The following is a 12,161-nucleotide window of genomic DNA, read 5'->3' as shown; positions in this document are numbered from 1 at the left end:
ACTGGGGAATGAGATGCTGGAAAGCAGTGCCACAGAAAGGGACCTGGGGGTCCTGGCTGATGGCAAGTTGAATATGAGTCATTAGTGCCCTGGCAGCCAGGAGGGCCAACCATGTCCTGGGGGGCATTAGGCAAAGCATCACCAGCTGGTCAAGGGAGGGGATTGTCCTGCTCTGCTCTGCAGTGGGGTGGCCTCCCCTTGAACATTGTGTGCAGTTTTGGGCACCACAATATAAGAAAGATATTAAGGTATTAGAGAGTGTCCAAAGAAGGGCAACAAAGATGGTGAAGGGCCTTGAGGGGAAGCCGTATGAGGAGCAGCTGAGGTCACTTGGTCTGTTCAGCCTGTAGGAGATTGAGGGGAGACCTCACTGCAGTCACAACTTCCTTGTGAGGGGAAGAGGAGGGGCAGACACTGATCTCTTCTCTGTGGTAACTGGTGACAGGACCCAAGGGAATGGCCTGAAGTTGTGTCAGGAGAGGTTTAGGTTGGATATTAGAAAAAGGTTCTTCACCCAGAGAGTGGTTGGGCACTGGAACAGGTTCCCCAGGAAGTGGTCACAGCACCAAGCCTGACAGATTTCAAGATGCATTTGGGTGATACTCTCAGGCACATGGTGTGACTTGGGGTGACCCATGCAGGGCCAGGAGCTGGACTTCGATGATCCTTGTGGGTCCCTTCCAACTGAAGATATTCTGTGATTCTCTGAAGATTCTTAGGACTATTAAACTCTTTAATTTTTAACCCGGCTGGCTGCTATCAAATACCACACACAGGTTGTTCCTAGTTCTGATATCAGGCAAAGTGCATGTTTCAGAAACAGCTTTCAGAGAAACTTGTAGCTGTTGTGTTCCCTTTCATGCCTTCAGGAACTTTTCTTAAAATAATTTACCAGTGTTTCTGTTAAAATTCAAGTTAGATGTCCCCAAGTTAATGCCAAAACAATAAAATCAAATTAGTACTAAAATCAGACTCTCATTGTTCCTATGAATGGTTTTGTCTACACAAGTCTCTCTTTATTAAATTCTTTAATTCCATAAATTGTTCAAGACACTGTTTTCCAACCATTGTGCATCAACAGGTTCTGTGAGAACACCACAACTCTTTCCAGTATACTTACTATACCAAAAGCATACCATACAGCCACATTACAGTAAATTGGCACAATGCATTTTGCAAAAACAGAACTAGACTTATTTTAAAAAAAACAATTAGGTATACTCATACATTAACATTGTAACAGCTACAAAACCGCTGCTTTCAACTCCTACAAAACACAGTGAAAAGACATCCCCAGCAAGAGTTGAAAACCTATGCACAAACAGAGGTCAGTATCATAGGAAGAGAGGAGATTTTATACAAATGAAGCAATTGGAGAATTAGAAGTATTTACACTTTTTCCTGCTATTAGCTAGACAAACATACAATTGTAAGTTAAAAAATATACTACAACTCTAAGTCCTGTAATGTGTAAGCATTTGCCTTCTAACTGGGATTTTTGACTTTTGAAATGTGTTTCCTGTTAATACTGGATAAAACTACTGGCAAAAGTGTTTACATACTTTAAAACCAAGACTAAAGGGGCTTTTATTCCACAAAATTTAACTTTAAAATACTATGCTTATAAAATTATTTAGAATTTCAGCAGTCTATAGATTTCAAATGCAAAACTTAACAATCCTCTTTAATTTGTAATTCAAAAAAAAAAAGCTCCTGTGATGTCATTTGTTTTCAAAGGCAGAATCATCTGCTGTCTTTTCAAGCTCTCTCTCTTCACATGTCCTAGAAACAAAATAATGCAACATCATTGACCATAAAAAATGCAGTAAGCAAGACTTACTCCATGTGACTGTACAGTCTAGAGCAAGCAATGCTGATGCACATTTATCACAGTAGATGAAGTTTGGACAAGGAGGCTGGTAGTGATACCAGCTGTAGTATCATATAAAACCCTAGGCCCTCATATCTGAAGCTAAGATGGTAGTGATTGGCATCACTATTGATGTATGTGATGGGCTGTGAACAGCAGTCATTCAAAACTCGATTTGTATTCCAATCAAGCAATTATCCCCAGTCTGCTGTCAAAGGTATGTCAGTTTAGGTGGAAAAGTGCTCTGGCTTAACATACCTTACCACATGTCCCTGCGTAGCCAGAAATAATCAATCCGCTGTCTCCCAAACACAGGTAACTTCAGGGAGCAGTATGTATTTTTAACAAATAAGAACTGAAAGATGTTCTTAAGTGCCAATCAGTTCAGAAATATTACGTTACACAACTTCAGTCTTCCAAAATTTCTGAAGTACCTCTTCAGAAAGGTACAGACATATCTCCCCTCTATCAGGAGAAAAGTTCAGAATTGAAAGGACAGCCCTGTGATTGAAGAGGTTTACAAACCATATGCTTAGAGTCAGCAGTGGGAAACACACAGGTGTTTTTAACATTGATAATACTTATTTTGCTTACTTGTGTCTCACTTCTAAGCAACTGAATATTGCAAATAAAAATGTATGAAAAACACTGAATGAAAGGAAGTTTGTATGATGGAGAGTCTGGAGCATGCTTGAATTCAGAGCAGGTATGTGGATGTATTTCTCAATATGTAAGTGTTTGCATGAGGTGTTATAAAATCTGGTTTACAGCTGTTAGCCAACAATAAGTTCAAAGAGACTGTGCTCAAGTAGCCATAAAGTTTTTTTTTGTAAAGTGGATTTCTTTCAGTGTTTATGAAAGACTTTGACTGTGTCAAGAGTACAGAATTCAAAGCCATAGCAAACATCACATACACTTAATGATATAAATGTTTATTAGCAGAACATGATACCCTCACTAGCTCATTCATGGAAAATATATTTGCAAGTTCTACAGACACAATCACAATTACTGAAGTATTAAAGGTAGAAATTGTCTTGCCTCAAAGTTACTTTTTTGAAACTCTATATGCAACAGCCTTTTCCAGGCATGTTGTGTAACGGTCTGGAGTACTGGCCTTACATTTCTTTTGACCAATGTCCATTGAGGTGTCAAACATGCACCCAAATATTCTTAATTCTTTTAATCACAAATATAAAGGGCAATCTGACTGAGGTTGTCTTCCTGCCACTCAAAAATCCAAGTGTTGTCAGGTTCTAGAAGAAGAACGAGGAAAGAAGCAGGACATGAAAATATTCTACCCTGGACAAGCAAGTTTAGTAGTTGGGTTTTTTTTAAATACTTGGCCAAGTATATTCTATTAGAGGAATAGAACTGAACACCTGAACTGCCTTGGTGTTAATGCCAAGTAATTTGAGTGTTGCATCTTATTAGTACCACACTGTGTGATTTGGCCAAATCACTTATTTAAGCAGCAGGTTACAATGTCTAACCTGCATGAGGAACCTACACTTGCGACTCCACTATTTTCCTGTAGCATGCTGCTTGCTCAGACCAAATGAATATTTGGCATCGTTCGTTGAAAACTCCCAAACTTCTGAAAGCTGTATAATCAGAAGTCAGTACTTCTGAGGACACCTCATATCAAATACCAAATTAATTTTCATCTTAAGGGTCTTTTTTGTTTTGTTGTGTTTAAGTTTACCTTACTGTAATAATGGTCAATATCCCACTCATCTGAAGTTTTAACTTGGCAAACAGCCAAAAAAAACCCGCCAGGCAGCTGCAGTTTCTCCTGACCTGCATAAAGCTACATTCTGTTGTGTGTTTCTCCATATGCTGTAAGAGATTCACTGCCTGTTCTGTTTACAAAACAGCATTCTTTAGTAAGACTAAGGTTTAAATACTTAACCTCCTGACAAATTCAAGCACTCTTAGGACTTCTTGTCTGGAAATGGTAAGTGCATCAATAAGTATTCAAAGTTCTGGAATTTCTCAGGTCTATGTTCTAGCCTGCAGTTTATCTGCATTTGAGCAATTCTATAGCTATACTCTAGAATACTAATTAAAGCAGCTTGGCTATTGATGAGAATACATGAATTCACAAAAAAATTAATAAATCCCATTAGTTTCTATAAGATTGGGTTCAGGCTTCCTTTGCTTCCAACTTAATAGCATTGAGTAGTATAAAATAAAGGAAAAAGCTTTTACTTTGCCCTGTCCCACCACATGCTGATTCTCTCCTACAACAGGACATCGTGGAATTTTGTTAAGTCTCCACCACAGCAGTGACTGAGATAACTTTTAAAATGTAAATTCAAAACTTAAACAGAAGATTTACTTGCTATTATCATTCTCTGAAGTTGAGACAAAATTCAGTGAAGAAAACAATATGCCAACATGGTTAAGTCACCTCAATCTACTGCTGTTCTATTTTACATCATTAAGCTAGAGCAGAACAGAACCTCAGCTCAGCAATGTTATTAACTCACTTTTTCTTACTGCCAACTTCATGTCTATCTTTCTTTTCCTCAGCGCTTTCTCCATTGTGTTGTAACTGGTTGGTGTCCTGGGCTTCAGACCCTCCATTCAGAACCTTTGAACCTTTAAAATGAAAGTGCAGGAAAGCAGTACTGCAGACAGCAAAACTGTACTACAAAAGCAGCAGATAATTTCTTTATCAAATCAAGCATTATAAGTGTTTTCCCCTCACCTCAATACCCACACACCTGAAACAATACAAAAGACAGCAACTGATATGGCTTCAACTTCTGAAAATTACATGCAAAGTGCCTCATCCCATAATTCTAGTAATGGGAATTGAACAGTGTATATCTTTCATGCAACTTCAAGTTCTTCTTGTGCTTGCTATGCTACAGATCATAGCATTAATGCTTGTTTGTATTCTGACCAGTCAGAAAATATACTTCAGCAGTGAATTCTGTTTACTATTCTAACCTGGTCGGACCATTTATGGGGATTCTTGATACTTTTAACTGTGCAAGTTAGTAGTCCACCACATATCATTTACTCTCAACTCTAACAAATAAATATGTGTGTAATCAAAATATGAGAGTGTATATAAAAAGTAAAAGTGGTTAGTTATAGCATGCAATTTTCAAGCAGGAAAACAAAATACTGGGTAGAAGCAGTAGTATTCCAAGCAGGAATACTTAACCTCTTTAAAATTTTGGTCGTGACTACATGCTTTGCTCTGGTATTACAAGCCAGTGAACTGCTTGAGTGAACTGCTGAGGAACATCTGACTAAGTCAGAACTGAATCCTATACTTGAAGTTCCAGGTTTATAAAAAAACCCTCTCTATTAAACTACTGTACTACAGCAAGAAAAAAAATTCACGATGTTTCTCATCTGAATTCTTACAAGCAAGGAGACAGGATCATTTAAAGATGACATTCTAGTAGTTTATCTGTTTACACTTGCTCAGAATCAATTCTGAACTTGAATGCCATGGGAGGCATTCAATAAAACAGTAAATGCTATAATTTCTTGTTACTAAAGGGAATCTGATGCTGTACATCAAGTACAATCAATTACATTATTGTGTTTTGTAAAGATAGTCATAGTTCAGCAGCTCAGTTTGGGCAGAAGAGTGCACATAAGGATCAGAATTTCTCTTTATAGCAAATAAAGAAAAAACTACTTCCCTAAAATATCCCCCTACTCTGACAGAAGTTCTTTCCATTCTCTGTGATTGGGCAACAATATGGTATTTTACTGTGTCTTGCTGAAGTTGTGTTAACCTTATCTGGAGTGGCTTCACTAGCCAGACAATGTGTAGGAAGTCTTTCAGTTTAGCCCCTTTGTTAACATATTCGTTGTGCTGATCACTGGTTTGGGGAAAGATCTGTATGGAATATCTACTACATCACACATTCTCTCACCATAAAATGTTTGGATTTATCATCATCCTTACTTCTGTAGCAATTACAAGTAGCATATCAACTACAGTTTTTCTGAATCCTTGGCATCCTTTATCACCTCATTTCCAGTAATTTGTCTATTCCAGATCCAGGTGTGTAATTTTCAAATGATTTCCTAGAACAGTTTTGCTCCCACAGTTCAAGTTCAAAGTAAATATAATTTCTGTGAGGTGCTTGTGGAGATAAGGATCTAAATAATTTAAATAGATGGGTAGAATTCCTACATTTTCAAGGATTTAAATACATTTGAACATATTTAAAAAGGCAAGTATCTATTTTACTATTGATGTATTACTGAGCATGCTTACTATGGAAAGCTTTCAATATTATGCTGTACTTGCACATTATTGATTAATCTGTGATAGTACTGTTAAGAGCATAGGCATTTATTCTCCCATAAATGATTATTTCTTTACTGTTAGACTGAACTACTGAATTTGCATCACAGGAGTAGCACAGAAGTAGTTAAAAGTGCTGCTACACAAGGAAGAGGCTAATGAAGGGAATGAAGCCTTTGCAAGTTCCATTGACAGGTGGAAGTCTAGGTATGGGAGGAATGGAAGGTTTTGGCTGGGATACAGTTAGTTTTCTTCACGGTGTCTAGTATGGGCTGTGTTTTGGATTTTGTTGGATTGGTAATAGGGTAACAAGGTTCATAATGCAGAGATGTTTTTGTCATTGCTGAGCAGGGCTTAGACAGAGCCAAGGCATTTTCTGCTTTTCATAATGCCAATGCTGGCAAGGAGCCTCAGGGTGCATGGGCGGCTGGGAGGGGACACAGTTGGGACAGGTGACCCAAACTGACCAAGGGGATATTCCGTACCATATGACATCATGCTCAGTATATAAATTGAGGGGAAGAAGGGGGAAGAGGAGGGATGTTTGGAGTGATGGTGTTTCTCTTCCCAAGTCACCATTATGTGTGATGGGGCCCTGCTCTCTTGGGGATGGCTGAGCACCTGCATGCCCATGGGATGGATGAATTTCTTGTTTTGCTTTGCTTGTGTGTGTGGCTTTTGCTTTTCCTATTAAAACTGTCTTTATCTCAAACCATGAGTTTTCTATCACTTACCCTTCTGATTCTCTCCCCAGTCCCACTGAGACTGAGCAAGTGGCTGTGTGGGGCTTGGTTTCTGGCTGGGGTTAAAACTGCAACAATGGTAGTATGTAATTCTACCTCATGTCTAATTTTTTTTTTATCCTGTAATGTAATCAAGTTAGAAAATTTAAAGAAGTAAAAAATGCTGAACTCAATTTTTACAAAAGCCTTTTCCTTCAGGTAATAAGAGATAATATGGCCATGGAAAACATTACACTCTTGAATTTGAAAGTTAGTTATAGCAGTTTTATCCTTAACTATTTCAGATATGTTAAGGTTTTCATAGATGGGTGGAATTCCTACATCACGGATGTTTTGAAGCTGTCTCAGAAATTAATAGAGACCAAGTCTTTTATATGACAAAAAACTAAAACCCCACGACTTACCTGTTTGGTCCTTTTCCTTTTCCACCTTTTTGTTTGCTCCTTTCTTCCACTGTTCTTTGGTTTTGTTAGCTTCTTCATGCTGCTTCTGCTCAGCAAGTGATTTATTTAGTACTTGAGAAAGAACAGAATCTCCTTCCCCAACAAGAAACATGGTCTTGAACTTGTTATACAGCATTGTAGATTTCTCCATGATAACTTGGCTAACTTTGAATTTCCGTATCTGAAATCAAAGTAATAAAACAATGAGCTCCACTTAGGTATTTAAATGCCTACGTAATTTCATTATGTGCTAGATGAAATTCTTCATTTAATTCTGTCATTCAAATGACAGACTTTCCCATTCTCTGATGTATCACAGAAACTAAGAACTGCCAGGTGGGGAGGGACCTTGAGGGATCTCCTTGTCCAACCCTTCATGGAAAAGAGACCCTGGATCAGATTAATCGAACACCCTGTCCAACTGCATCTTGAAAACTTCCAGCGATGGGGACTCCTCCACATCCCTGCGGAGGCTGTTCCAGTGAACAATTGTTCTCACTGTAAAAAAATTTATTTTTTTATATCAAGATAAAACGTTTCCTAGTGCAACTTGTACCCATTACACCTCATCTTCCTCGTATGCCTCCTTATGAAGAGAGAGCTTTGACACTCTCTTTGCAGCTGCCTTTTAAGGTGCTGGAATACTATGATGAGGTCCTCCCTTCAGGAGGGAAAGAACTAAACCCTTCAGTCTTTTCTTAAAAGGGAGGTTCTCCAGCCCTTTGATCATCTTGATGGCCTTCCTTTAGGTCTTCTCCAGCCTGTCTGCATCATTCTTGAACTGTAGGGACCCAAACTAGACATAGTATCCCAGTAATAAAAAAAGCTGATACCAATTTAAAAAAACATATAGGTTACTTTAATTAACATTGCAAATCTCACCTTCTTAAGAGTTAGAATCATCTCCGTATGTTTCTGAGCTTGTTGCATTGTGACTTGAAGGGATGCAAGCTCATCAAGAGCCTCAATACACCTGTTCACATCCTGTATATAAACAAGAAATTAGTTTGAAGACTTAACTGACATGTTAGTAATCTTTAATTAGCCATACTAAATTAATTTCCATGCTCACTGACACCTTAATTTGACTATGTACTTAATTTTAGAACACTTTATGTAGTCAAACTTGCAAACAAAAATTTAACACCAGTTGCCTCTCAGCTACTTCCATAAAAGGCAGATGGTATCTGAGTAACTTGTAACATTTAAAAAGAATTTTATCCTTTCAAAATACAAACTCAAGTTTTATGCTAGTTTCACAATTCTAGTACTTCTATATTTGAAGTTCTTCTGTCTAGTCAGTCTTTACCATGCACAATTTTTCACAAGTGATTTGCCACTGGGAAGGTAGTAAAGCATATTAAGTGGACTGTAGTTAATATAGAGAACTGTGTCTTTGTAGATTTTTCAGTTAAAAGTTTAATGAATGACACACTGTGCAGGACGTACAGAAGGAATTATGTGAGCTTCTGATGCATTTCTAATAACTAGTGTACTAAAGTCTTCTTTCTGTAATACTTCATTCTCATTTTCCTTATCTTCTGCTAGTCTTGTTTATTTTAATTACTATTTAGAACTCAAAAGAGTTATTGCTGGTACAAGTCACAATAATCTTCTGTATCTTGTATAAAGTTGTAGCTCCTGTTCTCAAAGGAAATTAGTATTAAAAAAATTTACTATTTGGCTCATGACAGAATGATTTAGGCCAAACCATGAAAAAATGTTGAAGTAAAAGCTTTCTGAATTTTATTTAAGGTGAACTATTTTTTGAGACAAAGTATTGGCATAGACTTAATAAAATAATTTAAGAACAGGCAACACTAGAAATGAATGTTTCATACTAATACTGTGGTGTTAGCCTTGGCTAGCAGCCAGATGTCCAGAACAGCCACTGCAAACAGGATGAGAAAGCTCATGGTCAAGATAAAGACAGGGATATTGCTTACCAGTTACTGTAATGGGCAAAACAGACTCTACTTAGGAAAATTAATTTATCACCAACTAAAATAGATGTTGGTTGTGAGAAACCAAGACAAACAGTAAACCAACACTTTTCTTTCCCTCCCTCTCCCATGCTCAACCTCACTCCAGACTCCCCTCCCCAGCCCAAGCAGTGCACAGTGGCAGAGGGTCAGTACATCATAGATTCTCTCTGCAACTCCTTCCCTCACACAGTCTCCTCTGCTTCAGGTTGGGCTCTCCCCATGATCTGCAGTACTTCAGACCCATCTCCAGCATGGGCTCTCAACAGGCCACAGTGTGGTCTCTTCCACAGGCTGCAAGGAGAATACCTACTCCAACAACACAGAGCACCTCCTCCCTTCTTTTTTGACCTTGGTGCTTCCTCTGCTGTTTCTCACTCCTTCCTCCCCTCCTCCTCTTCTCTGCCCAGTGTGTGTTGCTCTCTGTTCAAGTAAGTTTCCATAGATGCATCTCCATCCTGGCTGAGGGGCTCAGCCATGCCCTGCAGGGTTCATCCACTGGAGTAGGCTGGATCTATCCAGCACAAGACAGCCCCCTGCCCTCTCTACCAGAACCTTGCTTGCAAAACCCAAAACAACTCTGTATTCCCAAGTTGTAGCAGCTTGCTGTTCCTCATGCTGCCATACTTCACTCACACTCAAACTCTATCTTCACATTTTCTCCATGCTTCCTTTTCTCCATTTCTCATGCTTCCTTTTTTGTGTCCTTACTATAGTCAGGAGCTCTTTGTTCATTTGTGCAGCCTTCCTGCCACATTTGGTTATTCGTTCCGCTTGTGAAGATGAATCAACCTTGAGAAGGAGGTAATCGCTAAAAGTGAACCAGATCTCCTGGTCCCATCTTCTCTCCATCACGGTCTCTCAACTTCCAAGCAGATCTCTGTAGAGGTCAAAGTTTGCTCTCCTGAGTCCAGGGATGTGATCCTTTTTGCCCTGCTCCCTTCTACCAGTATCCTGAACTCCACCATCGCAGTCACTGCAGCCAAGGTTGCCCCTGACCTGCATATGCCTGACAGCTCTTTGCTGTCTAGAAAAATCAGGTCCAGCAGGGGGTCTTACCTTGTTAGCCTCTTCATCACCTATGTTAGGAAATTACCACACTCCAGAAGCTTCCTGCATTGCTGTGTAAGTCTCATGCTGCTTCAGCAGATACCAGGATGTTTCAAGCCTCCAATTAGAACCAGAGGTGTCTCCCAATTGTTTAAAGATGACTTAATTCTCTACTTCTCCCTGAATAGGTGATCTGCGGTTGACATGCTCAGGATATTACTCATATTGGTCTGCCCACTAATCCTGACCCATAAGCTCTCAGTTGGCTTATTAACTGCCCCAGTGCAGAGCTACACACGTTTCCACTGATGTTTCACAGAGTTATCTTTCATCTTGTCTTCCCAGCACCCATATTTCCTGAAGAACTTCTCACTGAATCTCTGATATCAGTGAAACCGCAGCTCTGCAACTGCAGCTATGCAGTTCCCCTGGGTTGTTCCCCCTGCTCTATGCATTAGTGTAAAGCCACCCCTAAGAGAAAAACAGTTGTGCTGACGTTCCAGAAAAGTTGAAAGCTTTCCTCATAATGCTGTGCTGCCAGCACTTCCTCATTTCTGTGCTGATGTGGTCATGCCAATTCAGTCCTGTTTGGCAGAGGAATGCTGTTGGTTACAAAGTCAGTTCTGTTTACATTACTCTGCTGACATCTGTTTATATCTGATTGCCATCCTGCTTCATACCACTTCCTCCTCTGCTACCGTTCCTAGTTTGATGGTCTTCAACCAGGCTGGCCAGGTTGTCTCTTGGCAGCACTACTTTTGGGTGGATCCTGTTACCTCCTAGCACACCTATCCATTCCTTCACAAGTTCTTTTCTCAAGAAAGGGACCACCACCTGGGTCTCTATACCTTGACCATCACTCTCAGAGTCATGCAGTCACGCTTCATACTTTCCAAGCATCCCCTGACTACACCATTGGTAGCCAACACAAAACCAGCAGTAGCAAATAAATAGTCTTACGGCCAGAAAGCTTTAAACATCTGCCAGTAATATTCTAAATCTAAACCTCCAACAAGCAGCAGATTTCACTCACTTGACAGTGAGTGGAGTCAGTAGACTGGTGCCCCCAATCCCTTGCATCAGGAAGTCTGCCACTACTATACTCAATGTCTTTCTGATATTTCCACATAGCTAAGCACGCTGATCTGGCACCAGATGTTTCATTTTACATCATTCCATCTGAATGTTTACAGTAAATAATTTATTATCAAGTATTTTCAAACAAAACCATTTTAATTTGCTGACACTCATCTTTCACTGCCCACAGTAACCACATTTAAACAGCAGTTATCTTTCAAATTTAAAGAATTCCTCTCATTTTCAGAATATTATTTAAAAACAAGCACACAACCACTTCCTATTGGAATTTGACATATAAATCAGTTTTTAAAAAAATATACTTACCAGATTATCAATTTTCAGGGAATTCTTTATTTCTGCATGTATCCTTTGAAGCCTAGAATCCATTGATGTTTCTAAAGATTAAAAGTAGTATGTATGAATATTTGATAATAATATCAGGTTTGGTTTTGCAGAAACGATTCTACAAATATAAACTTCACACAGAAAGCAGAAGAATATGGGCAGGCATCCTACATGCAGGTGCACAAAAAAAACACTGTAGGGCTTACTATCAGAAATAAAGTACACAGTTTTTTTAAAACTGAACATTATTAGCAACCCACTTAGTTTTCTCCTTAGGACTTAAAACTGAAAAGAATTTTCTATTCCAATACACAGCAGTCACACTCTAATTGTGGGCTGGCTTAACAAGAAGTTTTAATAAATACT

General features: G+C 39.0%; 1 protein-coding gene across 3 annotated transcripts in view; it reads right to left on the bottom strand.

The window, feature by feature from the left end:
* Nucleotides 1–989: 989 nt before the first annotated feature.
* The window catches only part of PSIP1 (PC4 and SFRS1 interacting protein 1), a 33,570-nt gene continuing 22,398 nt past the window's right edge, over nucleotides 990–12,161 (bottom strand). For 2 of the 3 annotated variants that reach the window (XM_027709197.1, XM_027709198.1), the window contains 5 exons: nucleotides 11,775–11,845; nucleotides 8,221–8,322; nucleotides 7,300–7,519; nucleotides 4,363–4,474; nucleotides 990–1,782 (listed from right to left, as the gene is read on the bottom strand). In XM_027709197.1, coding sequence (XP_027564998.1) covers nucleotides 1,722–1,782; nucleotides 4,363–4,474; nucleotides 7,300–7,519; nucleotides 8,221–8,322; nucleotides 11,775–11,845 — 566 coding nt within the window. In that variant the 3' untranslated portion in view covers nucleotides 990–1,721. Of the gene's footprint in view, nucleotides 1,783–4,362; nucleotides 4,475–7,299; nucleotides 7,520–8,220; nucleotides 8,323–11,774; nucleotides 11,846–12,161 lie in introns of those variants that run through there. The other variant, XR_003538490.1, reaches the window with a different exon arrangement.

Source organism: Neopelma chrysocephalum, unplaced genomic scaffold, assembly GCF_003984885.1.
Source record: "Neopelma chrysocephalum unplaced genomic scaffold, ASM398488v2 Primary Assembly neopelma1_96710, whole genome shotgun sequence".
NCBI classification, from domain to species: Eukaryota; Metazoa; Chordata; class Aves; order Passeriformes; family Pipridae; genus Neopelma; species Neopelma chrysocephalum.
This window is presented reverse-complemented; position numbering and strand designations above follow the sequence as displayed.